The sequence below is a fragment of the Didymosphaeria variabile genome, assembly GCF_027946475.1.
Source record: "Didymosphaeria variabile strain IMI 356815 chromosome Unknown scaffold_5, whole genome shotgun sequence".
Classification (NCBI taxonomy): Eukaryota; Fungi; Ascomycota; class Dothideomycetes; order Pleosporales; family Didymosphaeriaceae; genus Didymosphaeria; species Didymosphaeria variabile.
In genome coordinates, this window is record NW_026611624.1 from 1301086 (window position 1) to 1322505 (window position 21420).

The following is a 21420-nucleotide window of genomic DNA, read 5'->3' on the forward strand; positions in this document are numbered from 1 at the left end:
AGTATGTGTTTGCGCTACAATCATTTAGCGCTGTCTTTTTCTTTTTTCACCACATAATCTTTACTCACGATGTTCTGTAAGCTTTGTGCCAGATCCTCCATATGATCTTGCCAGTGGTTCATATAGGCAGAGAGAATTACTAGATGTACGTTCAACGGGTGTTTGGCCAGATCGTGACCATGCGGAAGACAAGCAAGCTTCTCAAGCTTTGTCTGAGCCTCACTCTCTTCTTTTGGATGGAGCAGGACAATCACACTGCGATTTGTCTCTATATCATACTTGTGTCCAACACCAGTTTGGCGGAAGGACCACGGGTCTCGCGGTTTTTGTCTACCACTAGGCTCGACGTACATCATCTGGTAAGAGATCTCTACTATTGTTAACGATTGCTGAATCTGATGCCTGAAGCTACTCGGTACCGAAAGAGCCATTCGTGTCCTGGGTCGTCTGTCGGAAACCAGAAGACTCTTCAAAGACACGAGGCTGATCACCAAATTTAAGGAGGACGTCGATGAACATTGCGGAGATACTCCATGACGAGATGATATGCATCATTGCGCTTTCGGTGCACTGTATAGAATCGAGCGAGTACTCTTGACAGAACGATCTGTATATCTGTAGTTAGGGGTAAGTAGATCAATGGCTGTTGCGAGTCCTACAAGATGCGAAAACCATCTTCACTGGTCTTCAAGATACTCTCAGCGAGATCGGTCTCACTCTCAACAACGTCTACAGATGCTATTTCCTCTCCTGCCTTAAGTTAAATTGAATGACTCTTTTTAGCCTCGGAAATTGTCTTACGGATTCGAATCAGCCTGGCATTGCAGCTTTTTGAACAAAAGATTAGGTCTCGTAGACTTCCTAAGCGGTTGAAACGGTGACTCCACTCATCTGTGTAAGGACATCGGCGGGCAAACGATTGCGAAAGATAATTCAATTCAGAAATCATGATTGCGGTTGATATCTTGCAAGTTTCTCAGCGTCTCGAAGCTGCGGAAAAGTTCAATACCATGCTTGCTTTTTGGTAAACTTTTTGCAGAGTAGGCTGAGGCAGTGCCCCGCCATCGCGTCATACAGCGGTTCAAAGACCGTCTGCTCTACTGTGTGACCCTTGATCCGTGCCCTGGGGCCGCGCCATTTGCGCCTGCATGACATTTTCCGGTCAAGATTTGCGCCTTCGGAAGTGCGAGACTTATGGGTGACATCAATCGGGGCATAGGTACCTCTTGCACGCCCCACGCCAACGCACCTCTATTCACTACAAATCAATTCCGGAAACAAAGTGGGTTCTTGTAAATACGAACAAACCTGGGTCAGCCTTTCAAGGTGAAAGTTTGATTGGTATGACCCGCCGCCCTGTCCAACTCCAGCATTGCCACATGACCCATGATCCGTATAGCCTCCTCACATATCATAAATTCTTCTCCTTGATTGGCCTATCGGAGTTCAACATGGAGGATAGGGTTATATACAGGTTTCACATACTTGTAATCACTCTTTCGTCACCCTGTCAGCAACGTGGCCCTCCAACATCGGATACACGACTTACCTCGGGGATCAGTTCGGGTGCATAGAACTCCCACTGTTCGTTCGTTTCCTACCGAAATGATAAGCGCCACTGCGGAAGTACAAAAGAGACAAACCTTTATTTCGAATCGATTGGTCGCCGCCCCAGGGTACTGTGCCACAGGAAACCTCGCTTCGAGGAACGCCTCCAGCTTCTCTCGCTTGATGTAACCAGTGGTTTTGGACCCGATGACATTGTGTTTCGCGTAACGCGCCATGGCAAGATACTCAAGAACCGATCGCGTGAGATTGGTTTCAAAGACGTGAATTGTTCCCCCAGGCTGAATTGCGACCGCCTGAAAGCCTTACTGTCGCAAGTACATATACACTTCACTGGTCGCGCAAGCTGCTGAGGCTCATTGTTCGCTGCCCTGGTACGCCATGCAAGGTGATTTGGCATCGTGAGCTCCACTTTTCAAGTCATACGTCTAGATTGTCGGAGCAAGGACCCTTGAATGACGCTGGAGGTTTACGTGGTTCGACCAGGCTGTACCTTCACCCCATAGGCTGCTCAAAGGGTGTTTTTGCTGCCTCGCATCTGGCCTGTCCGCCTTCCCGTTTGCCTTACTATTGTCTGTGTATCTCAGGTAGGACTGGATTCCTTCTGGAGGCGGACAACGCTTACCGATTGGCAGCCTTGTCGTATGACATTTGTACGACTGGGCAGTGCACGTATTGAGCGAATGAACATCAATCCTCGAACACCACCTGTACGGATGAAGGGGTTAGGTGGCGCTCAATATGCATTGAAATTGTGTCGTTCATGGTCAGCCGCCTTTCTTCGCGATTGTTTCTACGAGTCGTTTGCCTGACAGAAGCAAAGCATAAACAAACGTTGGTGGCGCCTTCGTCCTTTGACCGGACGTAAATGCGGCTCTTAGGTTCGACGCATGTAAGATATGTTCGATAAATGGTTTCCGGATGTTCGCAAATTGATCGTTTCTGCTGCCCCGGGTTCTAAGTTACCAGACAAAAGCAACACCCCAGAACCGATTGTTGTGCGGCAGCCTCGTACGATTTTAAGAGTTTTAGCAATCACCATGGGAAGCTGCTTATCTTTCTTTGAGGCTAAACACAACACACCTGAAGAGCGACGGCCACTTCTCCACAATAGAGTCGAGGAAGAGCAACCGCGGGGAATGCTAAATGGCGGTCCCTTAAAAACGCAGCAGTCAGGACTTAATCAAGGCCCCAGTGAAGAGCAACAATCACTGGTCAGCGACTCAGCCAATACATTCCCTACCGCGCCATCGAATTTCGAAGGCGATCAGATGCGGAAGCTTGAGATCGAGATTCGAGAATGCCTGCGACAATTGACGAAAGGCCCATCAGAGCAAATAAATGCAGAGATCATCATACCTAAAGAGCTCAGCTGTTCCTGGACTTCTCGTTACAGACAATTCTATAAGCGACAGAGGTGGTACCGGTCTGAATGGGATGAGGACGACCTACTGAAGAGTTACCACAGGATCATTTCTATACTTATCATGATAAGATTCACCGACTGGAATAGCTTCTGTAGACTGTTCATCGAGTTGAACAGAAATGACGAAGCCATTCCTTTTGAGCATGACCAGCTCGTGGACGACAGTTTCCTTGGATCTGACATAGGCAAGGACTTCTGGAAAGAACAGTGGAAATTCTGTCCGCTAGTGATCAAAGAAGCCGAAACGCCAATAAAGCTCACTGGAAAGGAGGTCCATCGACGGTTCCCATATGTGGAAACGGAGGAATGGATTGGTGACGGAGCAAGCTGCACAGTGTACAAACAAGTGATTGCCGCACGTCATTTGATATACTCTGCGCCTCTTCGAAATTCCATTAACACAAAGGTTAGGACATCTGGGCCACTATTTCTCATCTGAACTAACTCATACTTAGCCTAAGCGTGTGGCATGTAAAGTGGTCGAAGGTGGAAAAGTCGAAGAAGTGGAGTTCAAGAACCTGCAAACGCTCCGCGGTGATCTATGCACGCATAACCGCATCATGGTCAACATTGCGACATTCATAAAAGGCGATGAGATCAAACCAACGTATATGATCTTGTATGACCTAGCAGCTTACAATCTGGAGACATTCCTTGCCATGGATAGGAGGACAAAAGACGATCACGTGAAAGACCACAGAAGACGTCATGACAGTGCCTCACCAGGACGGAACAACTCGTATGACCATAGCGCCTGGGATTTGGTTGAGGAAAGCCAGAACCTGGCTGATGCGCTAGACTTTCTCCATACTCGTCTATACGATAACGGCCTTTGGTCCCTTGCTCACAATGATCTGAAGCCAGCAAATATTCTTGTGTTCTATCCGGATCACGAAAGGAAAACCAAGAGATTCCCAGTGGGCCAATGGAAAATCGCGGATTTTGGACTGGCTAAAATCAAGAGAAACCTCCGGAAGACCCACACGAAACAATCCGATGCCGAATCCACAGATTTTCAGCAATCTGCACCAGCCACGCTTACACCAGACTACACTCACAGGAGAAATCCTTCCAGCCTTTCAACTGCCTCTATCACAGACTCGAAAAGGAATCCTGGCATGTATACACCGCCAGAATTGCGTGGCAAAGGAGAAGCTCAGCCCGACTCCAGAGCGGGAGACCTTTGGGCTTTCGGATGCGTCTTATCCGAAGTCCTAGCATATGCTGTCTCACCGCCATTAGTAACCGAACTTCATCAGGAAATGGATAACGGGAGAGATACCAGGTACTACGATGATAGCAAGATGCTCATCAAGGATAAGGCTCAGGCGTGGCTAAAAGAGTTACCGCACCGGTGCAGCGGCGATCAGGCTGGCGTTTTATGGGTCCAAGACTGTGTGAATCTCATTTTAGAGATATTGGTCCCGAAAACGAATGAGCGATGCCCTGCATATATAATTCGTGACAGACTCGCCCGCATTCACAATGGCATGAGCATAAATGCCAAGTGGATTCTGTTGTCTCGCAACGCAGCTCGAGATTCATCACATACTCCGAGAGAAACATCGCCGGTGCCAAATGCAAGGCAAGAATATCAGATGGGCCAGAGCTCGCCTTCTAGGAGAAGGGATCTTTCTCCCTTTCCAAGGCATTTTAGTCCACCGAAGATGGTTGAGAGCTCCGTTAATGGCCCCTTAGTGAGGATAACATCTCACGACAAATAAAACCGCGGGATGATTGGTATGAGGTAGTGCGCTGGGAGACTACGATAGCATATTCTCAATTTCAACATTCGTTTCACAGCCTTGACAATATAGAGATGCCGCCAATGCTCGCATATGGTCTCAACGAATTGATGGAGCCACCCATGCGCATTTTTCTTCAGGCTTTCCTTCCTTGTCTCAATAGGCAGTTTGGATGTTTGGTTTATAACCTGAGCGGTGTCCACACGGACTGAATATCGAAAACATGATAAAGACCCGTCTCCGATTTCTCAAGGCGTTCGATGCCAGTGACCCGCTTGTATCTTCCGACTTTGTTCGATAACGCGTAAACACTAAGTCAAAACATTCCCGCACCCCCAAGCCTTCATCCTCCTGCGATGTCTACAATAGTCTAGGCCCTCCTTTGAGATGGATGCATTCAGAAATATTCATTGGAGATCTCGCACGCTCAGTACACTATGCGCAAAAATTATCGGTAAACTTGTGCTAAGCCGGACGAGCAGAACGAATCGAAAGGGTGAGATCAGGGCATGGAAATCTCGCGCTTCATTGGCGCAGCCATGCCTCATATTCATCTACTGCTTGGTCTGCTTGTGGAATATCGATGTTCCTCTTTAATAACCTCTCGGTATGTGTGCAAGTTCATTGAGGATAACGCAAGAGGTGCGAGATGTATGTTCAAGGAGGCATGGATGCTGTCTCGTCTGAGATCCCGGACTTAAATCTTTGTGGCTGTCTGCAACACATGAGATGGGAACGTCGGATGGGTTTCGACCATATTTTGAGCTCAGAATGCGTTACTTCGACCTGCAGAAACAATTCAACCATACAAGATCCATGCTGAAACAATGATCTGGGTTGACGGAGTGAAGCTATTCCTCTTTTAATTGGTGATATTTGTGCTGATCATGATACAACCGAATGATAACAGGATTCGCCAAAAGTTCGGGACTCCACCCGACTTATATCTAGTCATGGCTGGTCCAGATCGATTACTAATGTTGAGGAGCCATCCAATAGCCTGAGGTACCTTGCAGTACAGTCACAAACTCATGATACCCTCACCGTGTTCAAAAAAGAAGGAGGACTCGCAATGATCCTCATCATCAAGTGTCTGTTCCTTGGTGGTCGCCTCATTCACACGAATAGCCCACGGTGGCCCAGATCTGTTTAGGAGCCACTAATGCTTCGGTGAGGCTATATACACTTATTTCTAAAGGCCTGCCTGCCATGCAGCCATGGTGAGGACGGGAATTAATTGGGCATTACCGAGCATTACCAATGATGTGTCTTTCCTTTCTCCATGCAATGGCCGATGCCGAAGAAATGTGAATGCTTCAATGACCACGTGAACGGCCGCAAGATATGAGATCCGAGTATTGTTGCGTGTAATTTATGAAACGTACCACTTCAAATAGGAGAAAGGATGCTGAAGTGAAGAAGCCACGCAAGCGCGGAAGGTACAGAGAAGCCTGGTGAGATGTTCAATAGCTCAAACCAATGGCTCGATTTTGCCGCAACAGCCCTGGAGACCTGTATTTCGACTGATACAGCATGCACTGGATTTGCGGAGAGCTCATGGTCACCATAATTTCCTCTCTAAACCATACTGCAAGTAAAGCAAGCTGAGAACACTGCAAAAACCCCACAAATATATACATGGGCAGGTACATGGTGTGGACTCTTGAGATGATTGCTGATATCGTTCAACGAGTCTACATGGCCCAGACGCGAACGAGCACTGAAGTCAAGTGAAGCTCGGGTGATTCAGTTTTCGCATTAGCTCTTGCACCGTCGGCTGAGGGGGACTGTTTGTCTCCTAGGAAATCGTTCGCGCAAAACATTCCAGCACATGTAACGAGGTTGTACGAGAACTTGAAGGTATCCGATGTTTGCGGTAGACATGTCTGCAGCCATGTCTCTGAAGCGACAAGAGTCTCGGTTTCTGGATTGGCTGGCACACAAGACGTCAAGCCCAACGAGCATAGACAGCAACAGGATTGCGCATGTGGAAAGATACGGCCGGCCTATTATAATCTTCGGCAAAATGCGTCTTCAAAAAGTGTCCAAAGCCTAGTCATTTGTCTCATTTCACCTGTGCATTTGCCAAGCGGATTACTGTGAAAGACGTGACTCGAGCCCCACATCTTGCGCACCAACCCTGACGCTCTCGAGAGACATTTTCGATACCTCACACTACTCTCACATTAAATCAACTCCATTTTCTACCTTGCAACTTCAAGTCCGCCGAGAGGATCTCCGGTTGACATTGCCCCCCTTACCTTGATATTGATCCCTCCAAGCTCGCGAGCCATTGCTATTGATATATATCACCTGAACGTGTAGCTCCACGGCTACCGCCAATCGGGTTCCAACCTCCCCTCACCAGGCAAATCAACCTACCGAGATTTTTCACGACGGTCTCACGAGAAGTCACGATGAACACCTCGTCTACTCGACTCCTAAAGACACTTGCAGGCACGATTGAGAAGCTCCAGAAAACTGTCGCCGAGAACTCCGACAACGCCGACAGTGCTTTGATTGTGACAAGGATGCATCGAGAGATGCTGTCCGAGCTGCAGTCTCAGCTTAACGATCTTGAGAAGTCTCACTCTTCGATGAAGAGAACGGGGGATGACCACAAGCGAGAGATAGCTACTATCAGACAGAAGATCGATGCCGTGACTGCAAGCGGGTGCTGTCTCACGTCGGAAGACCTGGACGACACCATCTTCATGTTACTGACACCTATCAAGGAGCTTGAATCTCAGTATTCCATTGCCTATGGAGATTGGAAGAAGACCAACGATAGAGAAGAGACGCACGCAAAAGATCTACTTGAGCGTGCCCAAGCACTTCTTATGCATGCGAAGGAAGCGGTGAATCTGGAAGGGATAGTGCGGGCAGCAGTTCAAAACGAGCTCAAACAGCGCCACCGAGAAGAGATCGCGGCAAGTCTGCTTGAAGATGGTATTCTAGTCTGGGCATCGCGCACAAACCAGTTTGCCATACTTATGACCGAATGCTTGATGCAGATAGACGGCCATCAGCTGACGATCGCACCTACTCAACTGTGCTTCGATACGCACTCTGTGCGCAGCCTTCACCAAAAGTATCGCCTAGACCACACTAGCATCGACATCGAAAAACATGAGGTTACGATCGATCTGCGGGATGTGGAGGAGTTGAAAAGCACGAAACGCCGAGCGAATATTCCTGGGACTTTTGACGAGAAGAGCCCACACTGGGAACCGCCCAAGTATCATCAGTGCGTCAATATTCGTACACGCCAAGGCGAGGAGTATTTCTTGGCTGATAGGAGGAACGAGGCACGGGACAAGACGTGGGGCAGGCTCCAGGGTGCCCCAGATGGCTCACCGAGCTTGCTGTGTCAGAAGTTGACGGAGATTTGGGAGAAGCTCAAGAGGGGCGAGTCATAGTGGTGTGCGCGTAGATGTTTGATCAGGTCCCGGGATACTAGTGTTGGAATTGCATGGAAAACTGGATGGCTTTGATGCGAAGCGAGAACCCAGCCGAGACATGCGTTACCCTGACTTACATGGACTGCCACTGGTCAGTATATCCATTAGAACAATACTCATATCATCGTGGGGTCGATTCTCCAGCCATCGCACCAATACACGGGCGAAATTTTTGCAACTCGGAGTATATCCCAACACAAACCATGCTCTAGATGCCTCGTGACTCTGTATCTCGAGTTCACAACATAACGAACCTCTGAATTGCTGCGCGAAACATGACCTCGAGACGTTTGTCTCATGCGCATGACCATGCCGGAGAGCTTTGAATAAAGGTGCTGTTGTGTTCAGCTCTGCTCGCTATAATTCACTCTTACTGCCATCTATCCGCAACTCGTGTTCTGCGCACACTTCATCTTACAGCTATGTTGGATGATAAAAGAGTAGTATCAACCCATCATCAATCATTAGGAAACGAAAACACTTACCCGAGCTTTTCTCCAACAAATTTTCACGCAGGACAAGAAAATTCTGGTAGAGCTCCTAAAAGAGATCTATCCCAACATTTACAACCGGACTTCTGAATCAGGAAGAGGAAGCTGATTAACAATCGTCCCACAAACTCTTGGTGATCTGGTGGAAGACCCTGTCAGGATATCTTTGAACAAGCCTTGGACGGCCTTAGAAGCAAGCTGTGGAAAGATCTATATCAACGCAAGTTGTATGTCTTGAGTACGCGGGATGACTTTTAACTCCCTGACACCGTCGATAAACTGGCCAACCTGCAAGAGGGCATCGAGTGGGACAATCCGCACGCCACCCAGATACCTGAAGTGAGGAAGGAATTAGTGAACGTGGTAGCGGAGAGGCTTGAAGACGAGATTGGGTTCCATGCTCGAGCTGAAGCGGAGAAGCTGGTGGATAACATGTTCTTTGGGGAAGATGAATAGTACTGTGATCGAAAAATCAACATGTTCGGGGACATGAGGGAAATTTTCGATGTTACAGTTAGTCATCTATTCGATTATGGATCGACCTCTTTGTCAATTCAATAATCTAAGAAGATATAATACATGAACCACGCAAACATGAATCTACCGTTCTGCTAGGAGAAGTTCCACTCTTTTGCAATCGTTTAGTGAAGTTTGACATCATGCAACTCCTGCTCACTGCTCAGTATTTTAGTTCATACCACTATAGTTTGATGTTTATGCTTTCTTGAATTGCTTGTCTCAGCTTCTTTGTCGTTTGTCTTCAACCACACCGAGTGGCTTTACCTCCTCGCCCATCCTTTGTTGTCAAGAACTTGCGGGCAGACCCAACAATCCTACCATTCGACTTGACTGTATTCACTACTCGCAAAACTTCACATTTAATGTCTTGGAAGAAGTTAGGGACATGAACTACCACGAGTCACCGACCGACCCATACGCTCTGTATGACAGCATCACTTCTGACCCATACCTAAATCAACTGCAACTACTATCAGCGCCGCAAGCGAATACCTCCACGCCAACTGCACAGACTGACCAAAGCTCACTCACCTCCCCCAACATCCATACCGCCCTCCCTATCGTCTTCCCTGACATCAAGCGCGTTCCCAAATTCTCTAGCCCATCATTCAGCTACTCTCCTATTCTGTCCGCCACGCGCCGCCATCTCGTTGCCATATTCCGCTCGCGCGGACCTGTCTCGAATGAACAAGTCGCGAATCCCATCATGAACGAAGTGGTGACCGGAACCTTCACGTCGCGCTTATGGACGTTAGTCTACGAACTGGTGGATCTGGAAGCAGTAAATGGAGATGGCAGAGAGAGGCAAAGGCTGAAAAGTGAGTTGGTGAGGGAGCTGGTCAGATGCGTAAATTGGGATGCGGGGATGGACGCGAAGTGGGAAGCGGAGAGGTTGGTGGAGGATTTGTGGCCTTTGGAGATGGAGTAGACCATTATGGTCATACTGCCTTTCTTCGCATTATACGGACCAAAACCCTTAAGCCCTTTCCCCGTTTAGCTCATTGCACAAAACAGACACACAGGCTCTCAACACCAGCGCATTGTAAGAACCGCATCTTCAAGAAGCAACAAACTAGATGAAAGGAGTGTATTATATTACTATTATTGGCCATTATGACCATGTTATATACTAAGCGCTAAGGAGTGCAAGCGATATCAAAAAGAACCGAACTTTTAGCCCCCATCTCTTCTACCTCTCTAATCACTGATGTGAATGCAAGCCACATCCTCAATCTCCCCAAGCTGGCCCTTCATCTCTTCTCCAACGCCCAGGGTTGAGCACACAGTCTGCAACTCCACCGGCGCACAAGCCGCCAAAAACCTCTGGCCCGGCTGCACATAGCTCAAGTAGATCTCCTCTCCGTCACCCTGGCACGCCTGGAAGCGTCCACCGTCGTGCCACAGCGTCGGGATGCCGGATGAGTTAAGCTGGATGTCGACGGGCGCGGTACCGTTGTTCACAACGAATTCGATAGCCTTGCCGTCTGGCACGGTGGCTGTTCCGCCAGGGGTGATGGTCAGGCCGACCGAGGCTTGTGCAATGCGTGGGCCGGTGCCGTATTTGTAGAGGAGCCCGCGGGAGGCGAAGGAGGAGAGAACAGCCTTGCCGTTGGATGCTGTGACGTACCATGACCCAGTGTTGAGTGCATCTATGGGCCCAGGGTTGTTGATATTGGACTGGTACATAAGGTTGAAGGTCGGGGAGGTGTCAGTCGCGCTGGTTTTGAGGGTTGGTGCTGCGGAGGCGAGACCCAAGAGAGCGAGCGAGGCGACAGTGAATTGCATGATTGTGGTATTAGAGTATTGAACTTGAGATGGTAATGTAGGTGTAGTGGAGAGGTTGTCAGGTTGCTGTGGAATGTGAAGTTGTTGTGATGGTTCTTTTGCAAGGCGTGGATGTTGCACTTTATACACGTCTCGTCGATACTCAGGTCCACAATACATCTACTGCTTGACGGTCAGTGCGATGCCGTTACGTTCCAGTAGCAATGGGGAAGTCAACATCTCGTGGAGACGGTTCCACAGACACTGCTCCGTCACGATGGCACGTGCTGATTCGAGCCATGGATTCGTGTTCGTCCCAGGATGAGCCGTTGGGTGGTCGATCAATATGCACAGGTTATTTTTGAATTAGCGTGTGCGCTCCAACGACTTCAGCGAAAGGGTAAACGAAGGGCAAACGAAGGTGGACCTGTCGATCGTCGCGCACAGCCAATGTCATCAAGGTTGGAGTGGGTAATTGTAGCAACGAGGCGTGCCAATAGTGACTCCGCCCCTACACATGGCAGAAGCGTGTCATACAACTATTGCACAGAGACAAACAAGGGCAAAATTGCGCATAGCATCGCAAATACATCCAGAGGCGGTGCAGTGAGGTACAAGAACATGGCAGCGCAAGGAAGCGCGTCGCGTGCATTGATCAGGTCCATGGGTGCCCACGCACGTGCCATGTACCGCAGCGGCGACGTCAACCCACAGCCCTTATCGATAAGAACTTCAGCTTTTTGAGAACATTCAATCCTCCGCCTTCCAATAATACCACGCCGCACAAATGGCCTTCCGAAAACGTAACGTAGCCCTCGCACGTCCACCAGCTGAAAGTCCTGCCTCCGAAACTCCTTCATCTCCCGCCTCAAACCCTATTGCTACCGCTCCCGCGCCCGGCACTCGCCCCTCACCCATAGACGGCCGCCCCACCACCTCGACCGGTACCCCCTCCCTCGACTCTATTCTCGCCGGGCATGCAGGTCTATCTTTAGGGAATAGTCTGTTGATCGGCGAGTCTGGGACGACAGACTATGCAGGTGCATTGCTGCGGTTCTATGCCGCCGAGGGTGTGGTGCAGGGACACAAGGTGCATGTGGTGGGCATGGGAGAGGTCTGGGGACGAGAGCTGCCAGGCATAGCGGAGGAGAAGGACAAGCGGAAGGAGGGCAAGGAGCGGGCGGAGAAGATGAAGATTGCGTGGCGGTATGAAGGGTTGGGGGCGCATGGCAGTTCAAGGGAGAGAGGTGCGTGTATATACTTCTTGGGACGAATTGCATATATCTGTTCGACTTTTGAATTTCTGAGAGTGTCTAAGTGTGATGTAGGTTCTCCGTTTCCCAGCACAGGTGATGCCGCAGCGGACGAAGCGGCCGTGTTTTGCCACACATTCGATCTCGCCAGGCGGCTCACGCTGCCTGTTGGTTCGGCGATTGACTACGTCCCCATACCACGGACTTCCAGCTCGCCGTTCACTGAAATTCTCAGGACCCTGCAGAAGCACATAGCTAGATCGCCACCAGACTCCATACATCGACTGGTTATCCCGTCGCTCCTTTCGCCTGCCTTATACCCTCCGACTGCTTCCCATCCAGCCGTGATCCTCCCCTTCCTCCATGGCCTCCGTGCTCTTCTCCGCAAATACTCGACACGCCTAACCGCCATCATGACCCTTCCTCTTACGCTCTATCCGCGGTCGTCAGGCGTGGTTCGCTGGATGGAGATCCTCTCCGACGGCGTGTTCGAACTATCGCCGTTCCCATATTCGCATCATGAATCGCTCGCCACATCAGCAGGAACAACCAAGGACGAGGAGCGGCCGCAGGGTATGTTTGCGGTACACAAGCTGCCTGTGTTCCATGAGAGAGGTGGTGGTGGTAGTACCGAAGGACTGGGCGAAGAACTCGCGTTTACGTTATCGAGGAGGAAGTTTGTGGTCGCCAAGTTCAGTCTTCCGCCGCTTGAGGGTGATACAGAGGCGCAGGAGGCAGCCGTGAGGGAGGCAAGTGGAAATGCGATGCCGCGGAAGGAGGATCTCGAGTTTTGAGATGCCGATGGTGGCTTAAGACTTGCGGTCCATGAATCTTTAGAATAGACAATTCAACTTGCATTCCGAAGAACGGAGTTTTCCATGCCTCTAAGCGCTTGTCCTAATTGTCGTCTTGTGTGATGGGAGTAGCGGTCCAACACGGTTCTCCAACTCAAGGCCCAATCCCTTCCGATTGTTCAGAACTCATCTTCACTATCCTCCCTCAGCAGCTCATCCATCTCAATTCCCTCCCAGCCACCACTCCCAGCTCCACCCTGTAGATTCCTAGCATACGCACTGTTGTAGGATGCGTATCGCGGATTGAACGTAATGCCGGCAACCCTTGCGCGGAAGTCGTTCCCCAGGCATGAGCTCAATGCCAGAAACGCCAGGAAGAACAGAAATGGCACGCCGAGCAGCAGCACCAGTAACAGAATGACGTTCATCGCGAACACATGGGTAAAGAAGAAACGAAAGTGGAGCTCATCCGACATGAAACTCAAAGTTCCCTCGAGGTGACGTCGGACCGCACGTTTCACCGACCGACCCCTGTTGCGATAGATTGACCTCCGCAATCTCCAGATGGCAATTGCGCAATCCCTCCACTACACACAAATACGTACACGATGAGCAGAGCGCTCCGGATACCACTCGGCGCGCTGGTCTTTCTGGCCAGCGCGCTTAATGCCGCTGCGCATGGCGAACACGCCCAAGGTGACGGGCATCAGATCGTCATTGCGCCGGACGCGGACTGGGCGACAAGACACATGGCTGGTATGCACGCACTCTGCCATTGATTGTACAACCTGGGTACTGACTACAATGATAGAGGAGCACCACATCTCCGCCTTCGACGCCGGCACCTTCTTCACCCTCCATGACTACGATTCGACAGGCCTCTGGACAACCGTCGATATCCGGCGCACCTACGGCCTCAACGACCCCTCCAGCTCGCACATCTCCGAAACTAAGAAGCAAATGGTTGTGCAGACCGTGTTGGATATGTTCGACATCAACAAAGACGGCGAGATCTCGGCCTCGGAGTTCTACCAGAAAGACCACGAAGGGGTGAAATTGCCTGACTTTGGGATGGGACCGGGACATCATGGGGACGATGAGTACGAGTATGAGATTCACCACTGGGAGAAGTATCATAGTGGGGATGACGTCAAGGAAGAGGATTTGAATCATCCAGAGGATATTGAGCATTTTAGGATGCATGAGGAGCAGGAGAGGAAACAAGAGGAGTGGGAGAGGGCGGAGAGGGCAGGAATTGTGGAGAAGAATATCCCGGCGAAGTTCAGGGTTAATTGAAGGGAAAGAGGGAGTGTTTGGCGTACCGGGATGGATGCTAAGATACCAAGGGACGCGTGTTGTATATGTATACGTACTGTGCTGATGATTATGGGTATGGATAGATGGCTATAATGGGACGCTTGATAACGCAGGTGTCAAGATATCGCGAGGCTTTCGATCCTACCAATCCAGATATCGAACACAACGTGCAACACGCCCGGCGCATATGTTTTCACCTTCTCCACATGTTCGCACCTCACTTCGCCCCGTAGTCCAGCGAAGTCCAAGTGCCCTTCCATCTCCCTCACCACCTCCGCTTTCCTCTTCTCGATATCGTTTACTCCGACGTTCTCATGCGCGTGGATCCAGCCACCCAGCTCTCGATCGAGCATGCGCACTGCGTTCCTCCATGAGAGATTCGAAGAGGGCAGGAACCCGCAATTGACGTGTCGGATCGGTGGTAGGTCCGTCACGCGTTGCATTTGCGCAAGGTCGTCAAGTGCGTACTCATTCGAGTGCGGGAAGATAATCACATCGGTGTTTTCGCTGAGAGGTTGCGATAGAAAATTGTTACTCTCAACGACCTGCGTCCGCCACCCGTTTAGCTTTGCACCACGATGCAGCCCTTCAATGCTCCATGGATTCAGCTCCCAGCAGAGCACCTTACTGACGCTGGCTTTTTTGTACGAAAAGACAAAGTAGCCAATGCCCGCGTAAAGATCAACGGCTGTGCATCCCCGAGGCTCTGCAACGGAAGTAGTCACGGAGGGTAGATTCAGGAGACGCGTCTTTTCGCGAATGTTTCCGCGGCTGAACATGGTATACAGTGGAGCCCAGGTTTGATGGATTCCATTCTGCATGGACGTGACCCAGAGAGCAGTGTCGAAGTCAGTGGCAGTGGGTGCGGAAAGGGTTTGAGCGGAGGGCGGAGGACCAAAAAAGCCATATATTGGCGTGAGGTCTATTGGGCTGCGGAATATGTTCTCAATCGGGGTTCCGTCCACATTCTTGACCACCGAATCAAAGGGTGTAGCTTGCAGAGGTATCCCAGCGTTGATGGCGATGTGCGTTACCCCAACGGCGGCGGCGACACGCTCCCAGAACGGCTGGAAGTCGGGCGAATGAAGCAACAGCGCTTTACTGAGGGTGCTCCCGTACAATGAAGTGAAGTCGTTGCGAGGTAGGAGGAGCATAGGCCGGTATATCGTGTAGGAGGATGGGAAGTCGGAGATTAACACGTCGATTGAGGCACGTAGAGAATACAATAGCTCTGGCGGCAAAGCGCCAAGGCTATCTTTCACAGCTCTAAGAAAGGGATTTCTTCTCCAGGGTTCATAGTCTTCCGGCGGCACAGCATATGATTTTGCCTCTATCTCCCCCTTGATATCCTCTAGGCCCAATAATTCGAACGTGGACTTGTATGTGTATTCCGGTGGCACAGGATTCTGGGCTTCTATGCTGTCTATTAGAGCAATCACTATATTCGTAGAGATTCTCATGTATTGTTCGCTCGCTGACTCCCATGTTTCAGCATCGTATTGGTGTGCGATTCCTCTCTTTTTGTTCAGCAGCATGCGTTGTTCCAGAGCTGTCTTGACGCGCTTGACGTGCCGCTGGGGGACAATGAGCTCCACGCGTTCTACTGGGGCAGGCTTAATTTTTTCTTTTTCCATGTTGTTTTTATTTCCCGCATCTGTGTAGACGCCGTTATGAATGTTGGGTCGTTCGATGATAGGCGATTCGTTTAGGGGTGAGATGTATAAGTGAGCGGTCAACGATACGTCCCTCTTTTCTGGAGCTATTGAGAATATGGATCTAGATGGCAGGAGGACTGGTTATAGCGATCAGGTGGACCAACCGTGTGCTAGTTCTCCGCTTTTCGAAAAGTTCGAGGATTCGCACTGCTGGAGGAAAGCTACCCCGCCCCCACCAATCGCACGGCCACCGAAAGTGGAAGTGGTGCGACTCAAGTCTCCGGGATATTTACACTGGTCTTTCTTACACAAACATCAAACGAATCTGTCCGCAATGTCTTTCACAAATCTTGATCTAATCAACGCCGTCGACGGGTAGGATTCCTCCCCATGGACTCTCCACACGCTGACTCCCCGCAGCTTCCCCTACTATCAAGTCGACCCCGACCTCTACGCCGCTAGCATATCCACCTACTACGAGCTCCGCGTAGCAGACCATGACTACGCCCTAGGCTACGTCCTCCCCTCTGTTGCCGAAGTCTTCCGCGGCGTCGCCCACTGGGAATTCGACGACGAAGACCGTATTCTCACGCTTACTGGCGGCACCAACGCCGCTGTGCGCTCTGCTATAGTCGCCGCGACGCTCGAGGCACTACGCACGACGGGGCACTTCAAGGTGTTGGAAAAGTGGCGAAACGAGTTGTACCCCGTATACGGACGCAACAAAGAGCTGCTTTTCAATGTGGAGCGCAGCGCGAGTCCGCTTTTTGGGGTTGTCACATATGGCGTGCATTTGACTGCGTATGTTAAGAAGGAGGATGGTTTCAGGATATGGATACCTAGGAGGGCGAAGACGAAGCAGACGTATGGGGGTATGCTGGATAATGCTGTTGCGGGCGGCATTGCGACTGGTGAGGTGGCCTTTGAGAGCTTGGTGAGGGAATGTGCAGAGGAGGCATCGCTGCCGGAAGATCTGGTCAGGAGTAAGGCTAGGGTTGCAGGATGCATTACGTATTTCTACATAAGGGATAAGAGCGCTGGTGGGGAGACGGGGTTGATGCAGCCGGAAGTGGAATACGTCTACGACCTGGAGTTACCCGAAGACGTCGTGCCCAAGCCTGGAGACGACGAAGTCGAGGAGTTCTACCTATGGACTGTAGACGAGGTAAAAGAGCATTTGGAGAAAGGGGAGTTCAAGCCGAACTGCGCGGCTGCCATGATCGACTTCTTCATACGACACGGCATGCTGACACCTGAAAATGAGAAAGATTTCATCGAGATTGTGGCGCGGCTGCACCGCAAGTTCGAGTTCCCTACACTATAGAGCAGGATGTAGAACATCTAAGGACGCCTCACACTCTGGGGGTATCCGTGAAGCAAAATTGACTAGACAGACCAAATGATACCACTCCACCTTTTTCCTGAACGCCGACCATGCTGTTGTTGCGTGCTTCGTGACTTTTCTTTCGAGATCAGAGGCATTCAGGCGCCTACTGTCTCTTGACGAGCAGGTAGAGGTGCTCGATCTTTAGGCCGGTCAGTTTCCTATACGGACCGGACATGACCAGCAGCAATCCTCCAAACGAGAGATAAACTTTGCTAGACAACTATTAGCTCTGCACATTACAACATTCCTATCTAGGCTAACTGACCTATTACCGTTGCTCTCCTCGCCAGTAACTCTGTACACCTTCCCATAGCACACATAGTCGTACATATCCGCTAGTGTCTGCTCCCCGCTCTTCTGCACGTCCCTCCATCCCGCCTTCGCATCGTCTTTCACGCCGTCTAATCGGATGGTGTTGGCGAGGACAACAGCGAGCCTCTCGCCGCGCTCAACAGGGAACAGCTCGTGGTTTATATCGAGTGTGAGATCGACCGAGTTATCGTCGGAGAGGCCCTTAAGGCGAGAGACGCGGTCGTATTTGCCTGAATTGACGTCGTTGATGCTGAAGGTGTCTTCGAAGAGGGTTGCGTCGGCCATGATGGGCTATGCGGCTTTGCGCGTGCGCTGGTGGGGTTTTCGTAATGGGCAGTCTCGAACCACGGATCAAGGTATTTCCAAGACGAAAGGCAACGATTGCTGAACGGGGAAAGCAAGGTTGCGCGGCGAGCTCCGAGCAGTTCAAAGCGGGACGTGAAAGAAAAGATATGGTCGAGCTCCAAGGACCGCCGGCGCACTAGGCGCACTGGTTTCCCCGACCTCCGAGCTATGCCGCGTCTCTCGCGGAGACGTTCCCCGCGTTCAACAGCCAACACGGTACATCTCGAGCCTACAAACACCAAATACTACACTTGCAGCGGACTACGCGGCCCCCGATACCCACAGTCACGAAGTAACGAGCTTGGATAGACCCGTTCCTTCATTGTCCGGCGGTTCGGCGGCTCTCATTCACCTCCGAAGCTACCAAACGAGCTCGAGGGCAGTGCAGCCTTACCGTATCAACTTCATTCTCACCACTCCTACGGGTCGTGCTTCACTCTGATATGCGAGACACAAGCGCTCGCACCCAAGAGCCTCCTATATGAGTGCGCTGCACGACCTGCTCCGCCTCTACCGCCATCTCGGTTTCCCGCCCGTCGACATGCCGCCCTCTTCCTTCGACGATATGGACAGCCGCGAACCGACTCCTTCACTGCGCGACATCGATCTCGATTCCTTCCGTGAACATGGCCAGCAGAAAGAGCAGATGTCGCCGTTCCTGCAGCTGCCTAACGACTTGTTCAGGTGTGTTATGGATTACCTTGACAGAGATTCCGCATGGTCTCTCAAGCGGGTCTGCAAGGGCACGTCCACATCCAAGGCCATAGACGAGCTGCTATACCGATATCCGCTGCAATTGAACGATGTTAAGGACATCAGGCTGGGCGACTGGAACTACAGACCCATGGGCCAGGCTCGCTGGTCCTGCTTCAAAGCGAGCATTGACGACAAGAACCGACACCACGTGCAGAAACTCGCGCTAAGTCATTGGTGCAGTATAGACGACTTCAAATGGATAGAAGAACATTTGCCTTCTTTGACGAGCATGGACCTCTCAGCCATCAAGGACTTCGTCTGGACTCCTGAGGAAACGTGGACATGGAAGGCGCTGGCTGAGGCTTGCCCGACTCTGTTCGCACGCTTGGAAGAGCTGGAGGTGTCGAATTGGGCTGACTACACCGCGCATTCCCGCATCGAGTACAGCTATGCGTACAATGATTACAGGTTTAAACAACAATATCGCCTGTCGCGACGACGAGGCGGTGGGTCTGTCGCGAAGATGATCTTTCCCTTGTGCAAGAAATTGAAGATTTTGGCCATCCGAGAGCGTTACTCTGGGTTCCATACTTGGAACGAGTGGGAGGTGCACCAACGCGTGTGCTGCCTTATAGATGGCATCAAGAACCACTGTCCACCAACCTTGACGAAGCTACGAGTCCATGACTATGGTGAGTTCATTCAGTCTCTCACCCAAATCGTTTACCGACAGGATTCAGCGCCTTATCGTTCACTCTTCTCGACCGACGCATCCACATGGTCAAACATCAAGGTCGTAGAGATTGGCTTGTACTCGTGGATGGAGGACCGTCGGGACCGCGATGTGATCGGACCGATACCATATCGGATCACTCAAGGCCACCATCACCGCGATGAAGAAGAGGCATTTGACGATAAGACATACGATGATTGCAAGCGGAACCACATGGATCTAGGTAGGTTCAGATTTTTCCGCGTGTGCATGACATATACTTATCGGAGCGTGCAGGCAACAACGTCGTTCAAGGCGCCGGTGCTTCTTTTGAAGATCTCCTCAAGAGTCTTCGCAATATTACACACAAGTATCCCTCGGTGACCATCAAGCCAATGGACACCCTTCGTGATATTACTCTGCATCCTTTTCACCTTGTCAATGTCAACCAGCGACGGCACCCTGGAAACGCACAACAGAACGCGCAACAGCCAGATCCTGTCGCTAATCTCGAGATACAAGAGGCGTTGCAATGGTTAGCAGAGAAGTGCGGCTGGAGGCCAATTCTTGCATGGGACAGCATGATGTGCGACGTCTTCCCAGCGAATCTCGAGCCAAGCCGCTCTTTTCTCCCCAAAGAAGAAGTTTTATCTCGTATCAAGACCATGATCGCCACCCTACGTTCGCTCGACATCCCCATCCGTATCTCAATTGGCGACCGGACCAACAGCTGCCCTAGTTCAGGTCTAGATGGTAACCTCTACTTTGGGGATTACAAGACCTTCGTTGGAGAGGGTGAGACCAAGCGCGAGCTTCTAGCCCCCACTCAAGCCTCCTTCAATCTGGCCGGCATTGCGCACATGGTCGATGAACTCACCATTCAATATCCTGGCGATGTGCCCGGTGTTCATGGCTGGCTGCGCTCTTCGCGCGGTACGTCAGAAGCCGAGAAAGTACTGTTTGCCCGCGAACTCAAAGGTTGGCGCCGCTTTTGGGAGCGCTACGCACGCCTATTTACGAACTTGAAGAAACTCACTATCAACGTACCGATAAGCATTTACAATGATTGGGGTAAGTGCGAGGGTTTGCGCGAACTGCTTGGTGACAAGCGTTGGGAGATGCTAGAGGTGGAAGAGAAAGGCGGGGATTTTGGCTTCTTCGGGAGTTACTTCCCATTCACGAGCTTCAGGTACAATCACTTAAGAAAGAGGACTCGCATGAAGTTTGTGCAACGCGTGTTCTTTCGACAGGACTTTAAGCCGCTTCGGCTGAATCCGAAGCACACGCAACTTGAGGATAAAGAGCGCGAAGCACTGGAGATCACGGATGGGGATATTGAGGCACCGGACGGGCTTGACGAGCATCGCTTTTGGCCCGTGGAGCAGGAGAAGAACAACGGAAAGGGCATCGGCGAGAAGAGAAAAGCAAACGATGTCGATGGAGAAGACGGCAATGCAGACGGCGAGGAACCGGCGAAGAAGAAGAGCAAGACCCAGAGCGATTGACTAGCCGACGCCAGGGCTGCTGAGGCGCTGGAGAGTTTTATTGATATGATTGAGGACGACATATTCTTCTACTAAAAGTAGACAGGATTGGGCCACGCGACTTTTGGAGAACTTGGTCTCGTACAGAGCGGATTGGGGCGTTAAGCGTGCATAGCGACAATCTTTCAGGGATGGGTATTCTATGGTTACTTGAGCATGTCATGAGTCATGGGGTCTATCGATGGCCTCGTGGATGCATTAATGGGTTATGAGGCTGGTATCAAGGTAACTCTAATACATCGTCAAAACTGATTTGGGCATGCTATTGTGCTGCAGTGAGTATACGCCGCACTATGTGTTCGCTGACAACGATGCTAAGAGCCTAACGCCTTGATCTTGACCAGGAAGCGGTAGTCATCTAACCAAGCGTTACCCCGTTCGAACGCTGTGCCTCATGAGCAGACACAAATATCGTCGGGATGCTGCTGTACGA

General features: G+C 50.9%; 9 protein-coding genes across 9 annotated transcripts; 6 read left to right on the forward strand and 3 right to left on the reverse strand.

Annotated features, from left to right (window-relative positions):
* Positions 1–2606: 2606 nt before the first annotated feature.
* Positions 2607–4716, forward strand: N0V89_006887 (uncharacterized protein; the record flags this gene model as incomplete). The annotated part of the gene is made up of 2 exons (XM_056215653.1): positions 2607–3398; positions 3448–4716. The coding sequence occupies 2 exons, from the start codon at positions 2607–2609 to the stop codon at positions 4714–4716; spliced, it is 2061 nt and encodes a 686-aa protein (XP_056069900.1).
* Positions 4717–7154: 2438 nt separating this feature from the next.
* N0V89_006888 (uncharacterized protein) lies at positions 7155–8156 on the forward strand (the record flags this gene model as incomplete). The annotated part of the gene is made up of 1 exon (XM_056215654.1): positions 7155–8156. The coding sequence occupies one exon, from the start codon at positions 7155–7157 to the stop codon at positions 8154–8156; it is 1002 nt and encodes a 333-aa protein (XP_056069901.1).
* Positions 8157–10405: 2249 nt separating this feature from the next.
* Positions 10406–10993, reverse strand: N0V89_006889 (uncharacterized protein; the record flags this gene model as incomplete). The annotated part of the gene is made up of 1 exon (XM_056215655.1): positions 10406–10993. The coding sequence occupies one exon, from the start codon at positions 10991–10993 to the stop codon at positions 10406–10408; it is 588 nt and encodes a 195-aa protein (XP_056069902.1).
* Positions 10994–11759: 766 nt separating this feature from the next.
* On the forward strand, positions 11760–13019 carry ELP4 (Elongator subunit elp4; the record flags this gene model as incomplete). Its single annotated transcript, XM_056215656.1, has 2 exons — positions 11760–12219; positions 12301–13019. The coding sequence occupies 2 exons, from the start codon at positions 11760–11762 to the stop codon at positions 13017–13019; spliced, it is 1179 nt and encodes a 392-aa protein (XP_056069903.1).
* A 608-nt stretch (positions 13020–13627) lies between these two features.
* On the forward strand, positions 13628–14315 carry N0V89_006891 (uncharacterized protein; the record flags this gene model as incomplete). The annotated part of the gene is made up of 2 exons (XM_056215657.1): positions 13628–13775; positions 13831–14315. The coding sequence occupies 2 exons, from the start codon at positions 13628–13630 to the stop codon at positions 14313–14315; spliced, it is 633 nt and encodes a 210-aa protein (XP_056069904.1).
* Positions 14316–14452: 137 nt separating this feature from the next.
* Positions 14453–15970, reverse strand: TRM12 (S-adenosylmethionine-dependent methyltransferase; the record flags this gene model as incomplete). Its single annotated transcript, XM_056215658.1, has 1 exon — positions 14453–15970. The coding sequence occupies one exon, from the start codon at positions 15968–15970 to the stop codon at positions 14453–14455; it is 1518 nt and encodes a 505-aa protein (XP_056069905.1).
* A 355-nt stretch (positions 15971–16325) lies between these two features.
* On the forward strand, positions 16326–17315 carry N0V89_006893 (uncharacterized protein; the record flags this gene model as incomplete). Its single annotated transcript, XM_056215659.1, has 2 exons — positions 16326–16366; positions 16412–17315. 2 exons carry the CDS (start codon positions 16326–16328, stop codon positions 17313–17315), a joined length of 945 nt encoding a protein of 314 aa, XP_056069906.1.
* A 166-nt stretch (positions 17316–17481) lies between these two features.
* On the reverse strand, positions 17482–17975 carry RPB8 (DNA-directed RNA polymerases I, II, and III subunit RPABC3; the record flags this gene model as incomplete). The annotated part of the gene is made up of 2 exons (XM_056215660.1): positions 17482–17590; positions 17644–17975. The coding sequence occupies 2 exons, from the start codon at positions 17973–17975 to the stop codon at positions 17482–17484; spliced, it is 441 nt and encodes a 146-aa protein (XP_056069907.1).
* Positions 17976–18516: 541 nt separating this feature from the next.
* On the forward strand, positions 18517–20948 carry N0V89_006895 (uncharacterized protein; the record flags this gene model as incomplete). Its single annotated transcript, XM_056215661.1, has 2 exons — positions 18517–19687; positions 19741–20948. 2 exons carry the CDS (start codon positions 18517–18519, stop codon positions 20946–20948), a joined length of 2379 nt encoding a protein of 792 aa, XP_056069908.1.
* Positions 20949–21420: the final 472 nt, after the last annotated feature.